Raw genomic sequence first — 21550 nt, 5'->3', positions numbered from 1 at the left:
GGTGACCAGAGGGGCCAGCCTGGTGACACAGCAGTTGTTTGCAGTTCCGCTTCGGCGGCCCAGGGTTCGCCGGTTCAGCTCCTGGGTGCAGACATGGCACCACTTGGCAAGCCATGCTGTGGTAGGCGTCCCACATATAAAGAGAGGAAGATAGGCACAGATGTGAGCTCAGGGCCAGTCTTCCTCAGCAAAAAGAGGAGAATTGGCAGCAGATGTTACGTCGGTGCTAATCTTCCTTTAAAAAAAAAACAAAAAAGGTGACTAGATATGGTGTTTTCAAGGTGCTACCTGAAGCAGACCAGGAATTAGAAACAGGAAGTGCACCCTTAGTGATACTGCCATGGGGACAATGTAGGCAATTTTATGTTTGTGATTCTTGAGATAGTTTTATAGCTTTGACTTTAACATTTTTTTTCTTGTTTTGCGTAATTGATAACTAATTTCAAATGTACTCTTCTTAAGTTTTCAAACCAGAAGAGTTACGACAGGCACTGATGCCAACATTGGAGGCACTTTACCGACAGGATCCAGAATCCCTTCCCTTTCGTCAACCTGTGGACCCTCAGCTTCTGGGAATCCCTGTAAGTATAGTACTTTGGATTTTTTTTTTCATTTGTTAACAGCTTTATTCAGATATAATTCACATGTTGTACAAGTCACCCATTTAAAATGTCCAATTCACTGGTTTTTGTGTATTCATAAAATTGTGCCACCATCACCATAGTCGGTTTTGGATCATTTTCATCACCCAAGAAAAGAAATCCCATATCCATAAGTAGACAACTCCCCGTTTCTTCCCACAGCCCCCCAACCCCCAGCCAACCACTAGGCTCCTTTTTGTCTCTATAGATTTGTCTGTTTTGAATGTTTGATTAAATGGAATCATACAGTGTATGGTTCTTTGTGACTGGTTTCTTTCACTTAGCCTGATGTTTTCAAGGTTCATCCATATTGTAGCACAAATCAGTACTTCATTTCTTTTTATCGCCCAGCAATATTCCATTATATGGATATACCATGTTTTCTTTACTCCTTCATTAGTTGATAGCCATTTGGGTTGTTTGCGCTTTTTGGTTGTTGAAGATAGCACTGCTATGAATATTTACATATAGGTTTGTGTAGGGGTGTATGTTTTTATTTCTCTTGGCTATATATCTAGGAGTGGGGTTGCTGGTCATATGGTTTATCATTTTTATCTCTTGAGTAACAGTAGTTCATGATAGAAGAGGTGGACTCAAATAAGCTTCATCTGCTTATAAGGTTGCCCTTATACACCAGGCTACTGGCAGGTTTCATTTGAGGATTTTAAGTGGTTATTGGATAAAGCAATGGAGTACTTTGAGGGGCAAAAATCCGTTAGGAACTTTTTCCCCCCTATATTTTTCTGTGGCCTTAGATGGATCATTGATAGTCCCTAGGCTTAGTTTCTTTATCTGTAGGCTCCTAGTACTAAAACATTAAGGGTCTTTAACTTCTCCGTCTTTAAACTGATCACACATATGCTATGGTAAAGCATCTGAAGTCTCTTTAGTAGACCATCAGCCTGCTATCTGGGAAGTCTGTAGTAGCTCTGTTATCCTCTCTGCCCTCTGAGCTGCTTTGTATCTCTGTAGACTGATGATTTAAAGAAGTTATGGGCATCAATCAACTCTTTGGAAATAGAGACAGGTCAGAGACCTAACATTATATGGAAAATAATAATGATGATAGGAAGACACGCCATCTACCTTAAATATACTGAGTATTGAGTAATGTTGTTTGGTGTCACTTGTCCTTCTAGGATTACTTTGATATTGTGAAGAGCCCCATGGATCTTTCTACCATCAAGAGGAAGTTAGACACTGGACAGTATCAGGAGCCCTGGCAGTACGTGGACGACATTTGGCTTATGTTCAACAACGCCTGGTTATATAATCGGAAAACATCACGGGTGTACAAATACTGCTCCAAGCTGTCTGAGGTCTTCGAACAAGAGATTGACCCAGTCATGCAAAGCCTTGGATACTGTTGTGGCAGAAAGGTAAGAAATTTTTGCACAGATAAGAATTGTATTGAAAACTTGGCCAATTAGAATCCTGAATCATCAGATTGTAAGCTCATCTGGAGTAAGGATTTGATCATATTCACTGTGCACAGTGCACAGTGCCTGGCATGTACTGTTTTTTTTGTGCATACTAATTCATATCGAGCTCCTCTTGTCCTACTGAGTTCTTTGGTAAGTGGTGGAAAGATATGACCACTAAGCCTACCTCAGAGTGGCAAAGTAATCCAGTAGTAAACTATAATGTTTTTAGTTCTGTGAAGTGTCTTGGAAACTGAAACAGCCCATTATGATTAATATAAATGAGAATAAGACGTTGTTCACTTTTGTTTCTGATTTGCCAGTGTAAATATCCTAGCTTGTCATTGAGGCCTATGTGCTATTTAACAAATGGTTTCTTTTGCAGTTGGAATTCTCTCCACAGACACTCTGTTGCTATGGCAAACAGTTATGTACAATCCCTCGTGATGCCACTTACTACAGTTACCAGAACAGGTAAGCCCGACCACGTGTGGACCATGGTCCGTGTGTCCGCGGGTCTAGGGAGTGCATGCGGATGGACCAGCACACATACAGTCATGCTTCGTGTGTAATTTGCTTGAAAACAACTGTACAGCACAAGTTCTGGTCTTGACATTCTGCCTTTGTGTGCAGGATTCAACAATTTTCTAGCAGAAAGTAGCCTTGTGTCAGTTATCTGGGCCTTTATTTTTATAAGGCAGGATTGGGAAGTTAAGCAACTTGATGAGTTGGTGGCATAGATGGGATTATATCCCAGACCCCAATTCTCTTTCCACTGTCCTTTCATAGCTCACCACAGCCCCAAGCAAAACTGAGATTTTCAAACTAGTCGTTCTACTTGTCCATGAAATTGTGTTGACTATATCTCCTTTCCCAAAACCTATGCAGAAAACTTTTAGCCAGATGTCTATTAGCCAGCTGTATCTTTTTGGAAATGTTTCCCTTTTGTGTGCAGCCTGTCCTTAAGTTGTTCTTGGAGTATACTAAAACAGAGGATCCCAGAGTATTTGCTTTGCCTCTATTAAGCAAAGAAAAAGGAGCAGCTCCCAAAATAGCTCTGTACCAGACAGTTACTTAGAAAGACTTGCATATGACAGTGGATGGTAGGGTTCTAACAAATTGGGCACTTCTGTCTATTTTCTCCTGCCCAAACAATGGCTGTAATCAGACAAATTCCATTCACTCATCTGTCTTAACCATGATTGGTCTCCTTCTTTCAGTGACTAGCCTAGAGTATAGCTTGCATGGGGTGTTTACCTGAGGCTCTGAGATAGGAAGAGCAAGGCCGGGCAGTTAATACCCTTTACTTCTTTAGTAACACTAAGCCCACAGTGGTGTTTTTGCTGAACTTGTGTGCTACAGATGGATTTCTAGCTTTGAAAAAGTGACTTAAACTTTTTGTTTTCTTTACAGAAAGTTAGGTGCACTCCCCTAATGCTTTGTAGTCATTAGAATCCACAGTTTTTTACTCATTAAAACCTAGGAAAAGTGAGTCTCAAGTTGTTGGAAACACCTTAGGTTCAAAAAGCAAGTAACAACTGGTGTATAGCTTTTCTCATGCTACCATCTTGACATTTATACCATTTTTGAATTTTTATCCGTCTACAGTGTTTGTAATCTTTGTACCAAGGAACGGATAATCATGTGCCTGCACATGCCACTGCCTTTCTTTTGCCGTTTAAACAATGTCAGTTGATGGCCATGATCAGTATTTAGCTGCATATGCACAGTTTTCATTGAAAAACAATTTTTTTTTTTTTTTTAACTTATGTGGCTTCCTTGGGATCAAAATGATATTTTGTTATTTTCAACCTATAGTAGTTTTTAGGTGATTTGTTTTCTGGTACTGTATCCATACTGTTTTGTTTTTTTTTTTAAGTAGGGAGAAGTGTAATCACTGTTTAGGTAATAGAGTAGCAATTCTTCTCTCACCAGTATATTTATCCTCCTCCCTTTTTTTGATTATTTGCATCAAATAACATTAATTGCTAAATTGAAAGAATGTAGGTCTGTGTAAGTGAAACTTTTTTGTTTTATTTGCTGTAATCATTTGCTACTTGTGATCCCATTTGAGATATTTAATGCTAATCTGTGCTTTGCCTTGGCTTTCTGCTTTGTGTTGTCTTGTCTTGCTTTTATGTTTTTCGTTGTCCTGCAATCCCTCATTTCTTCGTTTGTTTTGTGTTTTTTTTTTCTCCCTCATGCTTGTCGTTGTCTGCACTTGGCTTTGATTGCAAAAACAAAAAACAAAAAAACAAAACAAAACCCAAACTGTGGGGCCCATAAATCTGCATCATTGAATGTCCTTGTCGCCGTTGATGACCTGCTCTCTGCTCCCGTCCCCCTCCTTGGCCTGCTGTGATTGGTGGCTTCGTTGCTTGGCTTGGCTATGTTGTGTGAACGGAACAGTTCACCCCAGTATGGCCTTCTTGCCGACAGGTATCATTTCTGTGAGAAGTGTTTCAATGAAATCCAAGGGGAGAGCGTTTCTTTGGGGGATGACCCTTCCCAGCCTCAAACGTAAGTAACTGCATTATTTTGGAAAACGTTGTCTTCTTTTTCAGTTGTCAGGTGACTATGCTTAGCCTCTTAAGAGGTTTGGGGATGCACTGTCCAGTATGGTAGCCATTAGCCACAGATGGCTATTTAAATACAAATTAAAGTAAATAAAATTTAAAAATTATTTCTCAGTTCCACTAGGCACATTTCAAATACTCACTAGATGTCTGTAGCTAGTGACTGCCATGTTGGTCAGCACAGAGAGAGAACATTTCCATCATAGCAGAAAGTTCCGTCAGTGCTGTTCTAGGCAGTACATCAGCTTTGGCTGGTCATTTTAGATCTGTTTCTTCTGTAAGGAAACAATCAGCTTCTCTCCTAAAAATGAAAAGGTTATATAGCGCAAGGGAACTTCATCATTAAGTGTCTTGAGTTTGAGGGAGAATTGAACAAATAACCACCTTGCATCCTTCTCCTGTAGGTGTCAACAATACCAAAGTCATTCTAGTGATGAACATCATTTAATGACATTAGGGGTTTAGGAGTTTGTTAGAGTAACTTATTAGACTTGGTTGGACCTTTGCGATCTCACAGGCTTTTGTTGTTTGGTAAATGCCAAGAAAAATTTTCAAACAGCATAAACTGCCTAATAGTACTTCTAACCTCTAAGATTTAATGAGACAAACCAGTTTCAAATTCGGACTGTTTTAGGAAGAAAGAACTGTTTGGTGTGCTTTAAATATTCTTGAGCTTCTTCCCTGTTTTAACCTATAATAAAGAGAAGCAGTTTAGAACATTCCAAAAAGTATGGAGTTATGTTACTAGTAAAAAGAGGGCTTCTGAGAAAAACTGGTTAATTTTTCCAAATTGGGTTTTGAAGTTGCACTTTTCCTTCAGTCTCCATTGAAATATAATGTAGTAGGGTCTAGTGCTGATCTGGAGAGTAGGTGCTGGGTCCCCTTGGTCCCCAAGGAGATTTTCTGACCCTCGGCTAAACCAGAGAAGTCAGCTCCAGCTAGGTTTCCCTCCTGCAAGAAAGGCAGGCAGCTTTACCATTGGTACTGTTGAGTGGCTACCACATGTCCTGAACCTTAGGGCAGCACATCTGTGGCTTTGAAGAGTACAGAAACCCCCTTCTGGTTCTGCAGGTCTGTAGTGGGCCTGAGGGTCTGCATCACCAGCAAGCTCCCAGGTCCTTCTGTGCTGCTGGTTCTTAGAACACACTTTGAATAACGAGGACTTAGGCCATTTTGAGATGAATCTCTAAGCTAGTTATAGTGGAAAACAGTTTAAATGTAGAGCTGTTCTCATTTTTGTGAGGAGGAAGCACAGTAGTCAAAGTTGGGCCCCCTGATAAGACTGTTAGCTTCTGTATTTGGGAGGCTATGAGTAGTGTGGTATGTTACACCAGGTTGGGAGGCCATGTGAAAATTTTAAAATGAATGCTAAAAAATAAAAATGTTTCACCCTTTAAAATTACCTTTTTGGGTTACTGTAAGCAACCTAAAATATGTATTCTTAATAGTGAAATTTTCTCTTAATATAAAAAGTTGTTTGACTACACGGTTCTGAAAAATTAATATTATTTTTAAATAGTAGTTTAGCTCCCTGTATACACACCATCCTTCATAGCTCGGTCTAGGAACATGAAATTCTTAAGAGTTAGTAAATGCCTAATACTGAGTAGTAGGCACAATTGAAAAAGGAAAAGAAGAACAAACTCATGTTTCTGATTCTTACTGGGGTCTCCATTTCCTGTAAGGGGAGATAGATTTACTATAAAGTCCTTTCCTTTATGTAAACATGCATTTTGTGGGAACCAAGAAAGTACGTGTTTAATGTATCCTCAGTATATTCTTAGAAGATTTAAATAACCCACTTACAGTATGAGATTTGTTCTTGTGGTTAGAACAGTAGTCACATTGCTCATCTTTCTGTATCACTTTTTCTCATTGTGTGCCTCTTCTCTCCTTAGTACAATAAATAAAGAACAATTTTCCAAGAGAAAAAATGACACACTGGATCCTGAACTGTAAGTAGTTCCCCTTGAATAGTCAGGACACTTTGATTTTCCTTCTTCCCTTCGTTTTATTGGTTTGCCCACACAGTGAGACGATTCTGTATTCTTGGGCTAAATCTATATAACATACATCTAACATCAATGGTAGAAATGTGGAAGTCTACAGTACAGTTAGGATTCATTTACATTTCACTAAATCAACCCAATAGTTTGTTGTCTTATAGGCCCAAGTGAAGCACCAAGCTACCTCTGTTCAGTGCCATGTGTTCCATCCCTGTTGTCCTCTGCATTGCCAGACAAGCTCATAGTCGCTGCTTTGTATTGAGGTCTTTCACAGCACTGAAATGTACATTTTAGGCCTTCCTGGAATGGATAGGATGGTGTTGGACTCATTTGGAAGCTTAAGCAGCAGTGATCTTTCACTTTTTACTGCCTTTCCACAGTCAGATTTAACTGTCACATTTAGTGACTGAACTTAATTGCTTTTGAAATTTGCTCTACTTGTAACACTAAAGAGCTTTTAAAAACTGAAAACTTTTTTCAACTATTATTTCAATACTTTAGACAATTCTTGACTATCTTTTGAATTGTCAGAAGTCGGGAAACATTGAAGGTTTTGATTTGGTTAAAGTTTTGGATTTAATCTTAAAATTTTGGCTTTCCATTTCCAGGTTTGTTGAATGTACAGAATGTGGAAGAAAGATGCATCAGATCTGTGTGCTTCATCATGAGATCATCTGGCCATCTGGGTGAGACACCAGTATTTTCTCTAGACTTTTTCATCATAAATTTTAGCAAATTTTTGTTTTCTTTGTAATGAGTATATCATATCTTCAGAGTTACTGTGTCTAAACATTGTTCTTTGGATTGGGAAAGGATAATTAAAATCCAGTTTCGAAACATTAAATAACCTAAAAAAATTGAAAAATATAGATCTTTCTCTTATTTGCACACATTGTTTTAATCCATATACAAACATTTTATTCTGCTGGTTTGTTTTTTGAATTCTTTTCTGATCATTATACATCAAGTAAATACTTTTTCTTTTTTTTTTTAAGTAAATACTTTTTAAAGACTTACTAATAGAGATAACAAATCTCTAGCACCTGGAAACTAGCAAGGATTTGCCAGATTTTGAATGTCACTATCTATGGAGGGTGCCAAGGGCACACCTTTATTCCTATCTCTGATAAAACATCACTCTGTGATTGGTATTCTAAATGATAACCCTGGTTAGGATTTGATTTAAACATCTTTTAGGGGCTTGGGCAATAAGTTAGATGGCTGTTGTCCAGTGAAAGGCAGAGTTGCGTAAAATGACTAGATATGGACTTTAATGAACTAGCTATTCTCGGGACCCATGTTCTGTTTCTAAATATTGTCTACATATTTACCCAAGCTGTACATCATCAGTGGCTTTGATAGCAATGAGTGGATTTTTGTCTGTTGTGACACTTAGCTGTCTACTGCTATGGGCCACCTCACTCTCCAGGAATCGGGCTGATCCCAGCTCTGTTGCAAGGGAAGGGGGAGCGGGGGTGTCTGTGCACCAGATGACTCATTAGGATGGGATCTCTGCATGGCCTCTACTCTTTTCTTAGACTGTTGATGCTGGTTTGGAGGTCACAGGAAAGAGGCGGCTAATTAATAAATTTCCAGGAAATAATATGAAGGAAAATCACAGTAGTTGATGTTATGTAATTGCAGGAACAAAAAGAATCTACATTTCAAATCTATTGGTGCTGCTCTCAGAGTGTGCTTCTTTACATTCCCACCAGTAGCAGTATAGACTTGCCATTGTGATTGGCCAAAAAGCGAAATTCCTATTTTAATCTGTAATCTTTTCATCATCTTTTCCTATCTAAGCCAATTTACATGCCCTTCTCCGGGATCTAGTGGTTAAGATTCGGCACTCTTTTTTTTTTTTTAGATTGGCACCTGAGCTAACATCTGTTACCAGTCTTCTTCTCTTCTTCTCCTTCTCCTCCCCAAAGCCCCCCCAGTACATAGTTGCATATTTTAGTTGTGAGTGCCTCTGGTTGTGCCATGTGGGACGCCTCCTCAGCATGGCTTGACGAGCAGTGAATCCTCAGGCCACCAAAGCAGAGTGCACAAACATAACCACTCGGCCATGGGGCCAGCCCCAGATTCGGCACTCTTAATGCCATGGCCCAGGTTCATCTCCCAGTCAGGGAACTACACCACCCGTCTCAGTTGTCATACTGTGACAGCTGCATGTTGCTGTGATGCTGGAAGCTAAGCCATCGGTATTTCAGATACCAACAGGGTCACTCAGGGTGGACAGGTTTCAGCAGAGCTTCCAGACCTAAGACTAGGAAGAAGGACCTGGCCACTCACTTTGAAAAAATTGGCCATGAAAACCCTAGGAATAGCAGCAGAGCATTGTCTAATATAGGGCCAGAAGGCGAGAGGATGGCACAGAAAGACTGGGCAGGGTTCTACTCTGCTGTCCACAGCGTTATTAAGAGTCAGAATTGACTCGATGGCCTTAACAACAACACATTTTTTCGTGTCTTTTGCCTGTTTTTCAATTAGATCTTTTGTCCTTTTTTTATTAATGATTTCTAAAAGCTCTTTGTATATAGTTGTATTAACTCTTTATTATATATTTAGAACTATTTCTCCCAGGTTGTCCTTTGAATTTTAACTTTATGCTTACATATGGTAGATTTTGTAGTATACGTTACTTTAGATGTTTCTCTAAGTTGTGTAAGCAAAATCTTGGTTTACATTTTAGATTTGTCTGTGATGGCTGTTTAAAGAAAACTGCACGAACTAGGAAAGAAAATAAGTTTTCTGCTAAAAGTAAGTTTCATTTTTACAGGTAAATTTTGACAAAACGCCACTGAAACAAAGTTAAGAATAAACCATCCAGAAATGAATTACTTTGTTTCAACCTTATTTAAAATATTTAACCAAAGTACAAATCTAATAATTTTTCTATCATCTACTTAAAGTTAAACTGTAATGTACTTTTTGGTGTGAAATTCATTAGACCTAAGAAGAAAATTTTCAAGGATCAGGATTTGTAAAATAGAGGATATGTGTTTTTCTTGTTCCTACATTTCTCCATGTTTGGGGCATTTCCTAACAGGGGCCAGATGTGGAAATATTTGTCCAGAACCGCCATTCCATGAGTGACTCCCTCAGTTTTGTCCACACCATTAGTAAGGACTGCTTTAGGCCTATGTGATCTTTTTAGTTGGGGAGGCGAGTTGGTGGTAGTAAAAACTTTTCTCATATAATTAATTTACACTAATTTATCTTATTATAGTGTTTGACTTAGTTTTGTTCGATGCCTTTGCAATTTTTTTCTGCCTACAGGTTGCTTTTATTCCTGTATGGTTTCTCATGATATCTAACCATTGTTATTTTAAAACAGTATTACAGTCAAGGCAAAGTGCTTATGGATGTTTGTTCTATTTTTTAACTTTTCTGAAACTGGAAAATTTTCAAAGTAAAAAGTTGGGGAAAAGAATGTTTAAAGAGATTTGATATTGAACCTTAAGACTGACGGTAATAAATTTGACCTTTATTACTACAAACTTTTAACTTTTATATTCCTAGGGTTGCCATCCACAAGGCTTGGCACCTTTCTGGAGAATCGTGTGAATGACTTTCTGAGGCGACAAAATCACCCTGAGTCAGGAGAGGTCACTGTTCGGGTAGTTCACGCTTCTGACAAAACTGTGGAAGTCAAACCAGGCATGAAAGCAAGGTATCTAGTGATTTTCCCTCTTCTTTTCTTGTGGGTCCACAATTGCTCATACATGGTTATGAGCACAGTTGTTGCTCATACACGGCTGTTACTGTTGATTCTAATCTGAATGAATGTTATGATTTTTCCCTCCAATCTGAATTGTGTAGGTTTGTAGATAGTGGAGAGATGGCAGAATCCTTCCCATATCGAACCAAAGCCCTCTTTGCCTTTGAAGAGATCGATGGTGTTGACTTGTGCTTCTTTGGCATGCATGTTCAAGAGTATGGCTCTGACTGCCCTCCACCCAACCAGAGGTAGGACTTCTTATGGCTACCTTCTAATTTGCATGGGAGTTTGAAGCTATAAGTGAAAAAGCATAAAGGGCAAGAAATGTTTGATGTGCTTTGTTTGGAAATGCAAATTCTCAAGTGTAGTATTAAAGTGAAACAAAACAAAAACAAAAACAAAATATTGCTCTTCTATGGTCATAGTAAAAAGGAAAGGGATACGAGTAGCAGCCTGAAATTGGAAATGGGAAACAGGCTCACTAGTTTTCAGAAAATGGGCTCAAATCGAGATTGTGGGATCATGTTAAGACCTTACTGAGAGGTATGTGAAAGAATATCATACAAATAGGGTAGGATGTGGTTTAGAATTCCTTGTTTCCAAAATAGTATACAGGCCAAAACAAGAAAGCTTCCAGGATACATTTGGATCCATAAATCTTGACTGATATACTGTGTTTCAGGTACTGTTAGATGCTGAGACTAGAAGAGAGCCATAGGCTCACTGAATGCCCCCAGGAGTTCACATTTACCTAACTATAACACTGTGTGATGAGCATTACAAATGACAAGATGAGCAGAGAGCACAGAAGAGAGACTGTTATTAGCTGTATCAGTAAGATTTCATTATGTGACTTGACTTGGTTTCTTTCTCCCTGTTTGATATAGGAGAGTATATATATCATACCTCGATAGTGTTCATTTCTTCCGTCCTAAATGCTTGAGGACTGCAGTCTATCATGAAATTTTAATTGGATATTTAGAATACGTCAAGAAATTAGGGTAAGCATATTGATAACAAATGCTATTTTTAACAATAATTAAACTAGTTACTACTGTGATATTATGGTGAGACATACGTTAAAACATGCAAATATTTGACTTTTTGCCTTCTTTTCTCAACTTTGGTTTTCATCTAGTAGAAGTGTAATGTCAACTCTGTTGGAGATTCTTTCATGTTAATGTTGCCAGTAGGAAAGAAAGGGATATCTTGACCCTAAGTGCACCCATCCCAAATTGGTTGTATGTTGTTCAATTCAGTTGTGAGATACAGTTTAATTTGAAAGTTGATGGTTACTCGTTTAGGGCCAGAACCTTAGACTGCATTTGATCCTTTTACACCTAGATATGAAAAATAAAAACAAACTAAGTTCTGGAGATATAAAACTTCATCAAGTCTGCTTCCTTACCTTCAAGATCTTTATGGGCTTGAGAATATTCACCACCTCTCTTTGCAGGTTATTCCTCTTAAGTGCATTTTGATCTGATGGTAAATTGTATACTTTGTGTTACCTTGGGGAAAATCCTTGGTTTCTGTACTCACTTCACCTTGTGATTTAAAGTGTAGCATTCTTTCCAGAATGGATGATCTTTTCTCTTGAATGTTCCTTCTCTTTGTGTTGTTAGATATACGACAGGGCATATTTGGGCATGTCCCCCAAGTGAGGGAGACGACTATATCTTCCATTGCCATCCTCCTGACCAGAAGATACCCAAGCCCAAGCGACTGCAGGAGTGGTATAAAAAGATGCTTGACAAGGCCATGACTGATCGAATTGTCCATGATTACAAGGTCAGGAGGAGTGGGAGAGAATGATAACATTGAAAATTTGCTAATCCTGCAGCTGTGTATTCTGCCATTTAACTGTCTTTAAAAAAGGTTCTGTTTGTTCTCCCTCTTCCATGTAATTTATAAAATTATGCTAATTTGATAAAGTGTTCTTATGTTAAGATGAAGTGTATCTGGTAAAGTGTTTAAAAATTGCTAAGTCTAATCAGGTTATATCAGTGTTCAGTATTCTCTTCTCTTTACTTCTCTACAAACTTTCAAAGTAAGAAAAACTAGGCTTTCAAAAAGTCTTAAATCAAGAAATACCTGTTTTAAAGACGTGACTAATTAAAAATATATTCTTAATAGCCATTCATGATTCTAGGGTATCTCATGATAAAAACTTGTACTACCAAATTTCTTACCTGTTTTTTCTCATGAGGAGGAAAACATTAACTGGATATTTTCCCAGGCAGCACAGCCAATCATTCTGTAGCTATATAGTTTCCAGTATTTGTAGTTTGGGTTGTTTAGAACATATTTTTCAAGTGAAAGCTGCTGAAATTCCAAGGATGGGTGGGTGCAAGGCAGGCACTGCCTCACATCACGCCGCGTCCTGTTATCAGGAGTGGTAAAGGCCTCAGGGTGAGTGATTCTGCCTCTGCCACTAGTGCCAGCAAGATAATCTGCCACTTGGTTATGTAAAGGCAAATAATCTCCCTGCGCTGATGGGTAGAGGAAAGAGAAAACCAGAAATACTGACTTCAAATAAGACCTTTTCACTGTTTAGGAAACTGTCTCCCCAGACATGGGGCTTAGGTATGAAATCTCTACCACCTTCCAGAAGACATTTTAATCCTTCATGTTTCTTACATCCATTAGCTATGACTGCCTCTGTATGAATAAATGCTTTTTTAAAAAACAGAAATTCCTATATTTGTACCTGGGTATTTTCACAGGATATTTTTAAACAAGCTACTGAAGATCGATTAACAAGTGCAAAGGAATTGCCTTACTTTGAGGGTGATTTCTGGCCCAATGTTCTGGAAGAGAGCATTAAGGAACTGGAACAGGAAGAGGAAGAGAGAAAGCGAGAGGAAAACACCAGCAATGAAAGCACAGATGTAAGGGCTTTGCATTTTCCTTTCCAACTTCTGCCTTGATTCTCATGGATAATCCAGAAGTGAGCTGAAACTTTCATCTTGGTCTTAAAGCTCTTAGGTGTGAGAAAGCTCTTTAAATTGAGTGAGAAATATTGGCTTAAGTAAGTTACTATGGTTCTATTTCAGTGGTTTTAAACCTTTTTAGCATCAGATCCTTGTTTTAGATGGAATCTTGGATTTCCAGTAGTGGAAACAGAAGGAAGGAAACCCTGAAAAATTGATGGAAAATTACCTATTTAGAGCAAGGAGTTGGCAAGCTTTACTTTCTGTGAAGGTCCAAATTATGAATATTTTGGGCCATATATGGTCTCCAGCCCTAAACACTTTATAAATGTAAAAACTATTCTTAGCCATACAAAAATGGCCCTGGACCAGAGTTTGCTAGTCCCCCATACAGAACCTGCTTTGTAGGAGGATCCCGAGGAGCTCTTCCTGGTTAGTTAATTCCCCGTGGCATATCTAGAAGTGTCCTCAGTGAGTCTAACCTGTTAAACTCACCCTTAAATAGTCTGTTAAAGATATAGAACTTACTACAGCCTTGTAGTTTCAATTAATCATTGATTGCTTTTCAAGGTGGTGGCGGTGGTTTTTATAGTAGACTCAGAAAATTCTAGAATGCAACTGGAAGGAAATGAAGCCATGGTCTTTGGCTCCCCACTTCCACTCACTTTTCACTACCCCACATTGCCACTTACAGTTTCCTGTAAGTCTGGGATCGGATAGATCAACCTAAGCTCTTCTAGTCAAAAAGCTAAGGCTGCCATTGTCTTAATGAAGGGTCTTAGTGCAGGGATTCTTCACTGGGAGAAAATTAGTGCAAAGACGTTAGTGACATTAGTTTACTGTAAAAAAAAAAAAAAAAACAGCCTTAAAAACAGTGGGAGTGAAGAGAGCAGCTGGAAGATTATGATCTCCGGTTTCAAAGAAAGGAGAGTCTTCTTACCATTAGTATCATTCACATCACTGCTTAACAAAAACTGTCTTGTCCCCTATGTGCTAACCTGTAGGTGACAAAGGGAGACAGCAAAAATGCTAAAAAGAAGAATAATAAGAAAACCAGCAAAAACAAGAGCAGCCTTAGTAGGGGCAACAAGAAGAAGCCAGGCATGCCTAATGTGTCCAATGACCTCTCGCAGAAGCTGTACGCCACCATGGAGAAACATAAAGAGGTAAGATGCAGCCACCAAGAACAGAAGAACCAGAGCAAGATTTCCAAGGAACTGCCCGCTATGGTTGGCATTTATGACATGAGCACCAGACCACTTGAAATGCAGAAGGAAGAACAGGGGCTGGCTGCATGGCGCTGAAAGCGAGCGATGATAAGCTTGCTTTAATTTGCAGCTGTGTTGTAAATCTAGATGGTATTGGATTGTGTCTCACAGTTTAAAAGGACAAGCATAGTTAGTCTAGCCCTGTTGTTTATACCCTCTTATGTGCGTGCCTCTGTGGCTCAGGAGAAAGGCTTGTTGGATATTTTTGTTCTTTTGTTTTAAACCAAGCTCCTTAGAGCTCCATTGGTCATTCCAGTTTGTCCGTAATGGAACTTTGGCAAAACAAATGAATAAAAACGTGGACTGCTTTCCTGAAAGTGATTTGGGAAGTGGAGAAAGCTGAAGAAAAGTTCATCTTTCATACACTATGCACTTGTAACCCCTTCTCAGAGGAGTTAAAACTTCGCATTACTTTGTCCTTCAGATTGCTTGTTTGTGGTAGGTAGATTGGGAATGTAACTGGGTGTGTTGGGGTTTTTCCCTTCAGCAGCATCAGTGGTAAGCTGAGGAGTCTTGAAGGGTAGTTATGTCAGTTGTTTGTTTTGTTTTGTTTTTTCAGTTGTTTGTTTTTTTAATATCTCACTTCATTTCTGTGTTCAGGCATCTTATCGGGTTCTTACAGGAAGTGGCTATTACGTGGAGAGAGAAGTGACAGCTTGCTTTTATGTATAGACTTAGAACCAAATTGATTGAGCAGTCTTTGGGAGAGGAAATCGTTACTCAGAACCCTTTAGAGAGGCAGTTATTATAACGGTTCTTGACCTATAAGCTGTTCAGAGTGCCCCTCCCCCACATCACCACTCCACCCCCACTCCTTTTTTATTTAAGCCTAAAGAACTAAGGTCAACAGGATAGCCTGAGCCTTGCTAGTGCAACGGAAAGATTCCTTAGCTCTAGTGAGCGCCTCGCTTAGATAATTATCAACAATTAATCATTATTAGCTATGTCAAGCGATGTTTAGTGTCATAAAATTCTAGCATAACAGCAATTGGGAAAGACCCTCAGGGTATATTGTAGTAGATTTCACTTAAATTGTGAACACATTCTGTGATTTCACTTAAGATGTAGGTAGTAGTCACCTGTTAGGAATTAGAGTCTAAAGTTGTCGGTTTAGGTTAAACTCAAGTATTGTCTTAGCTGTATAGCATGACGTCCAGTGGACTCAGTCACCATGGTTGTTATTGGAGGATCAGCCATAGTGAGGATTTCCTAGGGAGTCTACCAGATGGTTTTGTTTGCCTTTATTTTGAATGGGTTGTTAACAGGCATTCCCTGCTTGTTAGATTCTGTGCGTCACATTTTCAGAATGCTCTTCCTTGCTTCATGAGCGCTGCTTTGAGCCACAGTCTTAAGCCCAATTGTTACAAGGTCAGATACGCATCTCAGTTCTCTCTTGATGCTTTGAACTGTAGGCATCTCTTTGCTATGTGTCTTGTCTCAGTGTGTGCTTTCTTGTCCTATTGTTCTTTTTCTAGAAATGTAGCTTATTAAAAGACTCTTGTTTCATGCAAACGTTGCTGCCCAAGTATATCACAAGTGTTACTGCCAGTTTGCACAGATTATCAGTCTTTAAAAAACTGGTAGAATATAGTGATTAATATAGGAGTTGCTCACAAATTCTGGATCTCTTGAAGGTACCATTTCACATTTTATTAGTTTAATAAGAGTTTATAGTTAGATACTAATTAATTTCAAATACATATATAATACCAGCTTCTCGTTGCAGCCTTTACACTAATGGTTATGGGAATTAATGGTTGTGTGTTTTCAAACTTTAAAGAACAAAAATTTTGCTGCTTCCACAGCAGAGCCTAAGGTTTGGGGGTTTTATCTTTCCCACCCCCACCAGCTTTTTTTTTTCTCTCTCCTCAAATTTACAGGAAAGTTACACAGAGGATTCCCTCCCATACCCTTCACTTAGATTCATCAGATGTTAATGTTTTGCTACATTTTCTTTACCTATTTCAGCAAGTACCTTCTAAGAAAGAAGACATCTGCATAACTATGCTATGGTTTCACACTTGGGAAGCTTAACCCAGTGCCACCATCTACTGTCTGGTCCTTAGGCTCCAATCAAGGATTGTGTTGAGTTGCCATGTCTCATTTCCCAGCTTTATTTGCTTTCACGATGTGGGCATTTTGTTGAAGAGTCCAGGCCAATTGTTTCGTAGAATGACCCTCAGTTTGGACCCTCAGTTTGGGTTTGTCTAATTGGTTTCGTTGTGATTAGATTCAGGTTAAATGATGGATTTCATTTTAAAGGAGAGCACTTGGAGGCAGAATGCCCACTGTGTATGTGTGTACCTGACCTGGACCATTCTTATTTTGAAGGAATTATTGAATGAGGTAGAAACGATAACAAGATGTAGATTTTAGACCCATTGTAGTAGTCCCAGAGAAGAGAGCAGAAATACATAGTGCAGGAGGAAGAGAGGGCTGTACCGTCCAGCCCTGTGGCGTGCGCGTAAAATGCACTAAAGCGGTCAGCAGCCTCACAGGCATGCAGCCTGACTCACCTGTCTGCTGCGGCTGCTCCGGCGCCGCGTGGTGCTCTGGCTCCAGAGTCAGAATGAGATTGTCTGTCTTGCAGGTCTTCTTTGTGATCCGTCTCATCGCTGGCCCTGCTGCCAACTCCCTGCCTCCCATTGTGGATCCTGACCCCCTCATCCCCTGTGATCTGATGGATGGGCGGGATGCCTTTCTCACCCTCGCAAGGGACAAGCACCTGGAGTTCTCTTCACTCCGAAGAGCCCAGTGGTCAACTATGTGCATGCTGGTGGAGCTCCACACCCAGAGCCAGGACCGCTTCGTCTATACCTGCAATGAGTGCAAGCACCACGTGGAGACCCGCTGGCACTGCACCGTGTGCGAGGTAGGCCCCCACGTGCGGGGAGGAGAGAGCGCTGGAGGGTCCGACTGCTTGAGAGGCAGTGCAGACCAGACGCTCTGGAGGCCTTTCTGGGCTCCAGTGCCAGTGCTGAGTCACAGAATGAGGTGCGAGGGGCCTGGCCTCGTGTTTGAGTGGGAGAGGTAAAGAGGCTTTCTCTAAGAAAGGGCTTTTTAGCTCATGGAGAATTTGTGAAATGCTTTTGAATGACTTAAATCTTGGAGAGTTAACCTGTGTCTGTTTTCCCCCCAGGATTATGATTTGTGTATCACCTGCTATAACACTAAAAACCATGACCACAAAATGGAGAAACTAGGTCTCGGCTTAGATGATGAGAGCAACAACCAGCAGGCTGCGGCCACCCAGAGCCCAGGAGACTCACGCCGCCTCAGCATCCAGCGCTGCATCCAGTCTCTGGTCCATGCCTGCCAGTGCCGAAATGCCAATTGCTCCCTGCCCTCCTGCCAGAAGATGAAGCGAGTTGTGCAGCATACCAAGGGTTGCAAACGGAAAACCAATGGAGGGTGCCCCATCTGCAAGCAGCTCATTGCCCTCTGTTGCTACCATGCCAAGCACTGCCAGGAGAACAAGTGCCCTGTGCCGTTCTGCCTAAACATCAAGCAAAAGCTCCGGCAGCAGCAGCTGCAGCACCGGCTACAGCAGGCCCAGATGCTCCGCAGGAGGATGGCCAGCATGCAGCGGACTGGTGTGGTGGGGCAGCAACAGGGCCTGCCCTCCCCAACTCCTGCCACTCCAACCACGCCAACTGGCCAACAGCCCACCACCCCACAGACACCCCAGCCCCAGCCCCCCTCTCAGCCCCAGCCCACCCCTCCCAACAGCATGCCACCCTACTTGCCCAGGACTCAAGCTGCTGGCCCTGTGTCCCAGGGTAAGGCGCCAGGCCAGGTGACCCCTCCAACCCCTCCTCAGACTGCTCAGCCACCCCTTCCAGGCCCCCCACCTGCAGCAGTGGAAATGGCAATGCAGATTCAGAGGGCAGCAGAGACTCAGCGCCAGATGGCCCATGTGCAAATATTTCAAAGGCCAATCCAGCACCAGATGCCACAGATGACTCCAATGGCCCCCATGGGTATGAACCCACCCCCCATGGCCAGAGGTCCCAGTGGGCATTTGGAGCCAGGGATGGGGCCCACAGGGATGCAGCAACAGCCACCGTGGGCCCAAGGAGGATTGCCTCAGCCCCAGCAACTACAGTCCGGGATGCCAAGGCCAGCCATGATGTCAGTGGCCCAGCATGGTCAGCCCTTGAACATGGCTCCCCAACCAGGATTGGGCCAGGTAGGTGTGAGCCCTCTCAAACCAGGCACTGTGTCTCAACAAGCCTTACAAAACCTTTTGCGGACTCTCAGGTCTCCCAGCTCTCCCCTACAGCAGCAACAGGTGCTTAGTATCCTTCACGCCAACCCCCAGCTGTTGGCTGCATTCATCAAGCAGCGGGCTGCCAAGTATGCCAACTCTAATCCGCAAGCCCTCCCTGGGCAACCTGGCATGCCCCAGGGCCAGCCAGGGCTGCAGCCACCTACCATGCCAGGTCAGCAGGGGGTCCACTCCAATCCAGCCATGCAGAACATGAATCCCATGCAGGCAGGCATTCAGCGGGCTAGCCTGCCCCAGCAGCAACCACAGCAGCAGCTCCAGCCACCCATGGGAGGGATGAGCCCCCAAGCTCAGCAGATGAACATGAATCACAACACCATGCCTTCACAGTTCCGAGACATCTTGAGACGACAGCAGATGGTGGTGCCGCAGCAGCAGCAGCAGGGAGCAGGGCCAGGAATCGGCCCTGGAATGGCCAACCATAACCAGTTCCAGCAACCCCAAGGAGTTGGCTACCCCCCACAGCAACAGCAGCAGCAGCAGCGGATGCAGCATCACATGCAACAGATGCAACAAGGGAACATGGGACAAATGGGCCAGCTCCCCCAGGCCTTGGGAGCAGAGGCAGGAGCCAGTCTGCAGGCCTATCAGCAGCGCCTCCTTCAGCAACAGATGGGGTCCCCTGCTCAGCCCAACCCCATGAGCCCCCAACAGCATATGCTCCCAAACCAGGCCCAGTCCCCACACCTACAAGGCCAGCAGATCCCGTCTCTCTCCAATCAAGTGCGTTCTCCCCAGCCTGTCCCTTCTCCACGGCCGCAGTCCCAGCCCCCTCACTCCAGCCCTTCCCCAAGGATGCAGCCTCAGCCTTCTCCACACCACGTTTCCCCACAGACCAGTTCTCCACATCCTGGACTGGTAGCTGCCCAGGCCAACCCCATGGAACAAGGGCATTTTGCCAGCCCGGACCAGAATTCGATGCTTTCTCAGCTCGCTAGCAATCCAGGCATGGCAAACCTCCATGGTGCAAGCGCCACGGACCTGGGACTCAGCACCGAGAACTCAGACTTGAATCCGAACCTCTCACAGAGTACACTAGACATACACTAGAGACACCTTGTAGTATTTTGGGAGCAAAAAAATTATTTTCTCTTAACAAGACTTTTTGTACTGAAAACAATTTTTTTGAATCTTTCTTAGCCTAAAAGACAATTTTCCTTGGAACACATAAGAACTGTGCAGTAGCTGTTTGTGGTTTAAAGCAAACATGCAAGATGAACCTGAGGGATGATAGAATACAAAGAATATATTTTTGTTATGGCTGGTCGCCTCCAGCCTTTTTTTCCCTTGTGTGTGTGGTTCAAGTGTGCACTGGGAGGAGGCTGAGGTCTGTGAAGCCAACCACATGCTCCTGCCTTGCACCTCCAATAGGTTTTATTATTTTTTTTAAATTAATGAAAATATGTAATATTAATAGTTATTATTTACTGGTGCAGATGGTTGACATTTTTCCCTATTTTCCTCACTTTATGGAAGAGTTAAAAAAGAACATTTCTAAAACCAGAGGACAAAAGGGGTTAATGTTACTTTAAAATTACGTTCTATATATATATAAATATATATAAATATATATTAAAATACCAATTTTTTTTCTCTGGGTGCAAAGAAAGATGTTCATTCTTTTAAAAATGTAAAAAAAAAACAAAAAAAAATTCCCCTTCCTACCCTCAAGTCAACTTTTGTGCTCCAGAAAATTTTCTATTCTGTAAGTCTGAGCGTAAAACTTCAAGTATTAAAATAATTTGTACATGTAGAGAGAAAAATGACTTTTTCAAAATATACAGGGGCAGCTGCCAAATTGATGTATTATATATTGTGGTTCTGTTTCTTGAAAGAATTTTTTTTCGTTATTTTTACATCTAACAAAGGAAAAAATTAAAAAGAGGGTAAGAAACGATTCCAATGGGATGATTTTAACATGCAAAGTCCCTGGGGTTTCTTCTTTGCTTGCTTTCTTCCTCCTTACCCTGCTCCCCCCCACACACACACTTTCTGTAAAACTTGAAAATAGAAAGCAAAAACCCTCAACCGTTGTAAATCATGCAATTAAAGTTGATTACTTATAAATATGAACTTTGGATCACTGTATAGACTGTTAAATTTGATTTCTTATTACCTATTGTTAAATAAACTGTGTGAGACAGACCCCTGACTTTGTTTCGTTTCTTGCCATCATATCGTTGTCTTGGAATGCAGCAGTTTAAGTGCCTGATGCGTAGGATTCAAGAAAAAGCGAAAGCCCTAGCTCACAGCCTAACTGTTACATAAGATCAAGCCACAAGTAGATTTTGGTAAATTTGTCGAAAGTTAGGGAAAAACACTACAAACACCAGCGAAGTGTCTTTTGTCTTTTTTTTTTTTTTTAAGTTAGGAAGATTGTTGCTGAGCTAACATCTGCCAGTCTTGCTCTACTTTATATGTGGCTCACCACCACAGTGTGGCTGACAAGTGGCATAGGTCTGCACCTGGGATCTGAACCCACAACCCCTGGGCCCCTGGGCCCCTGAAGCAAAGCATGCAAACCACTACGCCACTGGGCCGGCCCCCTAAGTGTCCATTTTATCAACTTGAATTGATTAATTCACTTTTAACAGCTTCATATAGGACCTTCTTCCATGTTCCCTATGGACGACCTCATGGTCTTCCAATCACCCTCATCTTACAGGGGTGAGAAGAAGTACCTAAGGGAGATC

General features: G+C 41.5%; 1 protein-coding gene across 3 annotated transcripts in view; it reads left to right on the top strand.

The window, feature by feature from the left end:
- EP300 (E1A binding protein p300) overlaps positions 1 to 21002 on the top strand; it is a 74491-nt gene extending 53489 nt beyond the window's left edge. For 2 of the 3 annotated variants that reach the window (XM_046646023.1, XM_046646022.1), the window contains exons 17-31: positions 463 to 581; positions 1781 to 2020; positions 2448 to 2536; positions 4502 to 4582; positions 6537 to 6593; positions 7253 to 7330; positions 9340 to 9407; positions 10170 to 10320; positions 10470 to 10616; positions 11256 to 11369; positions 11994 to 12159; positions 13095 to 13259; positions 14306 to 14467; positions 17160 to 17441; positions 17709 to 21002. In XM_046646023.1, the coding sequence (XP_046501979.1) occupies positions 463 to 581; positions 1781 to 2020; positions 2448 to 2536; positions 4502 to 4582; positions 6537 to 6593; positions 7253 to 7330; positions 9340 to 9407; positions 10170 to 10320; positions 10470 to 10616; positions 11256 to 11369; positions 11994 to 12159; positions 13095 to 13259; positions 14306 to 14467; positions 17160 to 17441; positions 17709 to 19907 (4118 nt within the window). In that variant the 3' untranslated portion in view covers positions 19908 to 21002. The remainder of the gene's footprint in view (positions 1 to 462; positions 582 to 1780; positions 2021 to 2447; positions 2537 to 4501; positions 4583 to 6536; positions 6594 to 7252; positions 7331 to 9339; positions 9408 to 10169; positions 10321 to 10469; positions 10617 to 11255; positions 11370 to 11993; positions 12160 to 13094; positions 13260 to 14305; positions 14468 to 17159; positions 17442 to 17708) is intronic. The other variant, XM_046646024.1, reaches the window with a different exon arrangement.
- The last annotated feature ends 548 nt before the right edge of the window (positions 21003 to 21550 follow it).

This window comes from Equus quagga, chromosome 19 (assembly GCF_021613505.1).
Source record: "Equus quagga isolate Etosha38 chromosome 19, UCLA_HA_Equagga_1.0, whole genome shotgun sequence".
Taxonomy (NCBI): domain Eukaryota; kingdom Metazoa; phylum Chordata; class Mammalia; order Perissodactyla; family Equidae; genus Equus; species Equus quagga.
The sequence above is the reverse complement of the archived record's forward strand: the minus strand, read 5'-3'. Positions and strand labels throughout refer to the sequence as shown.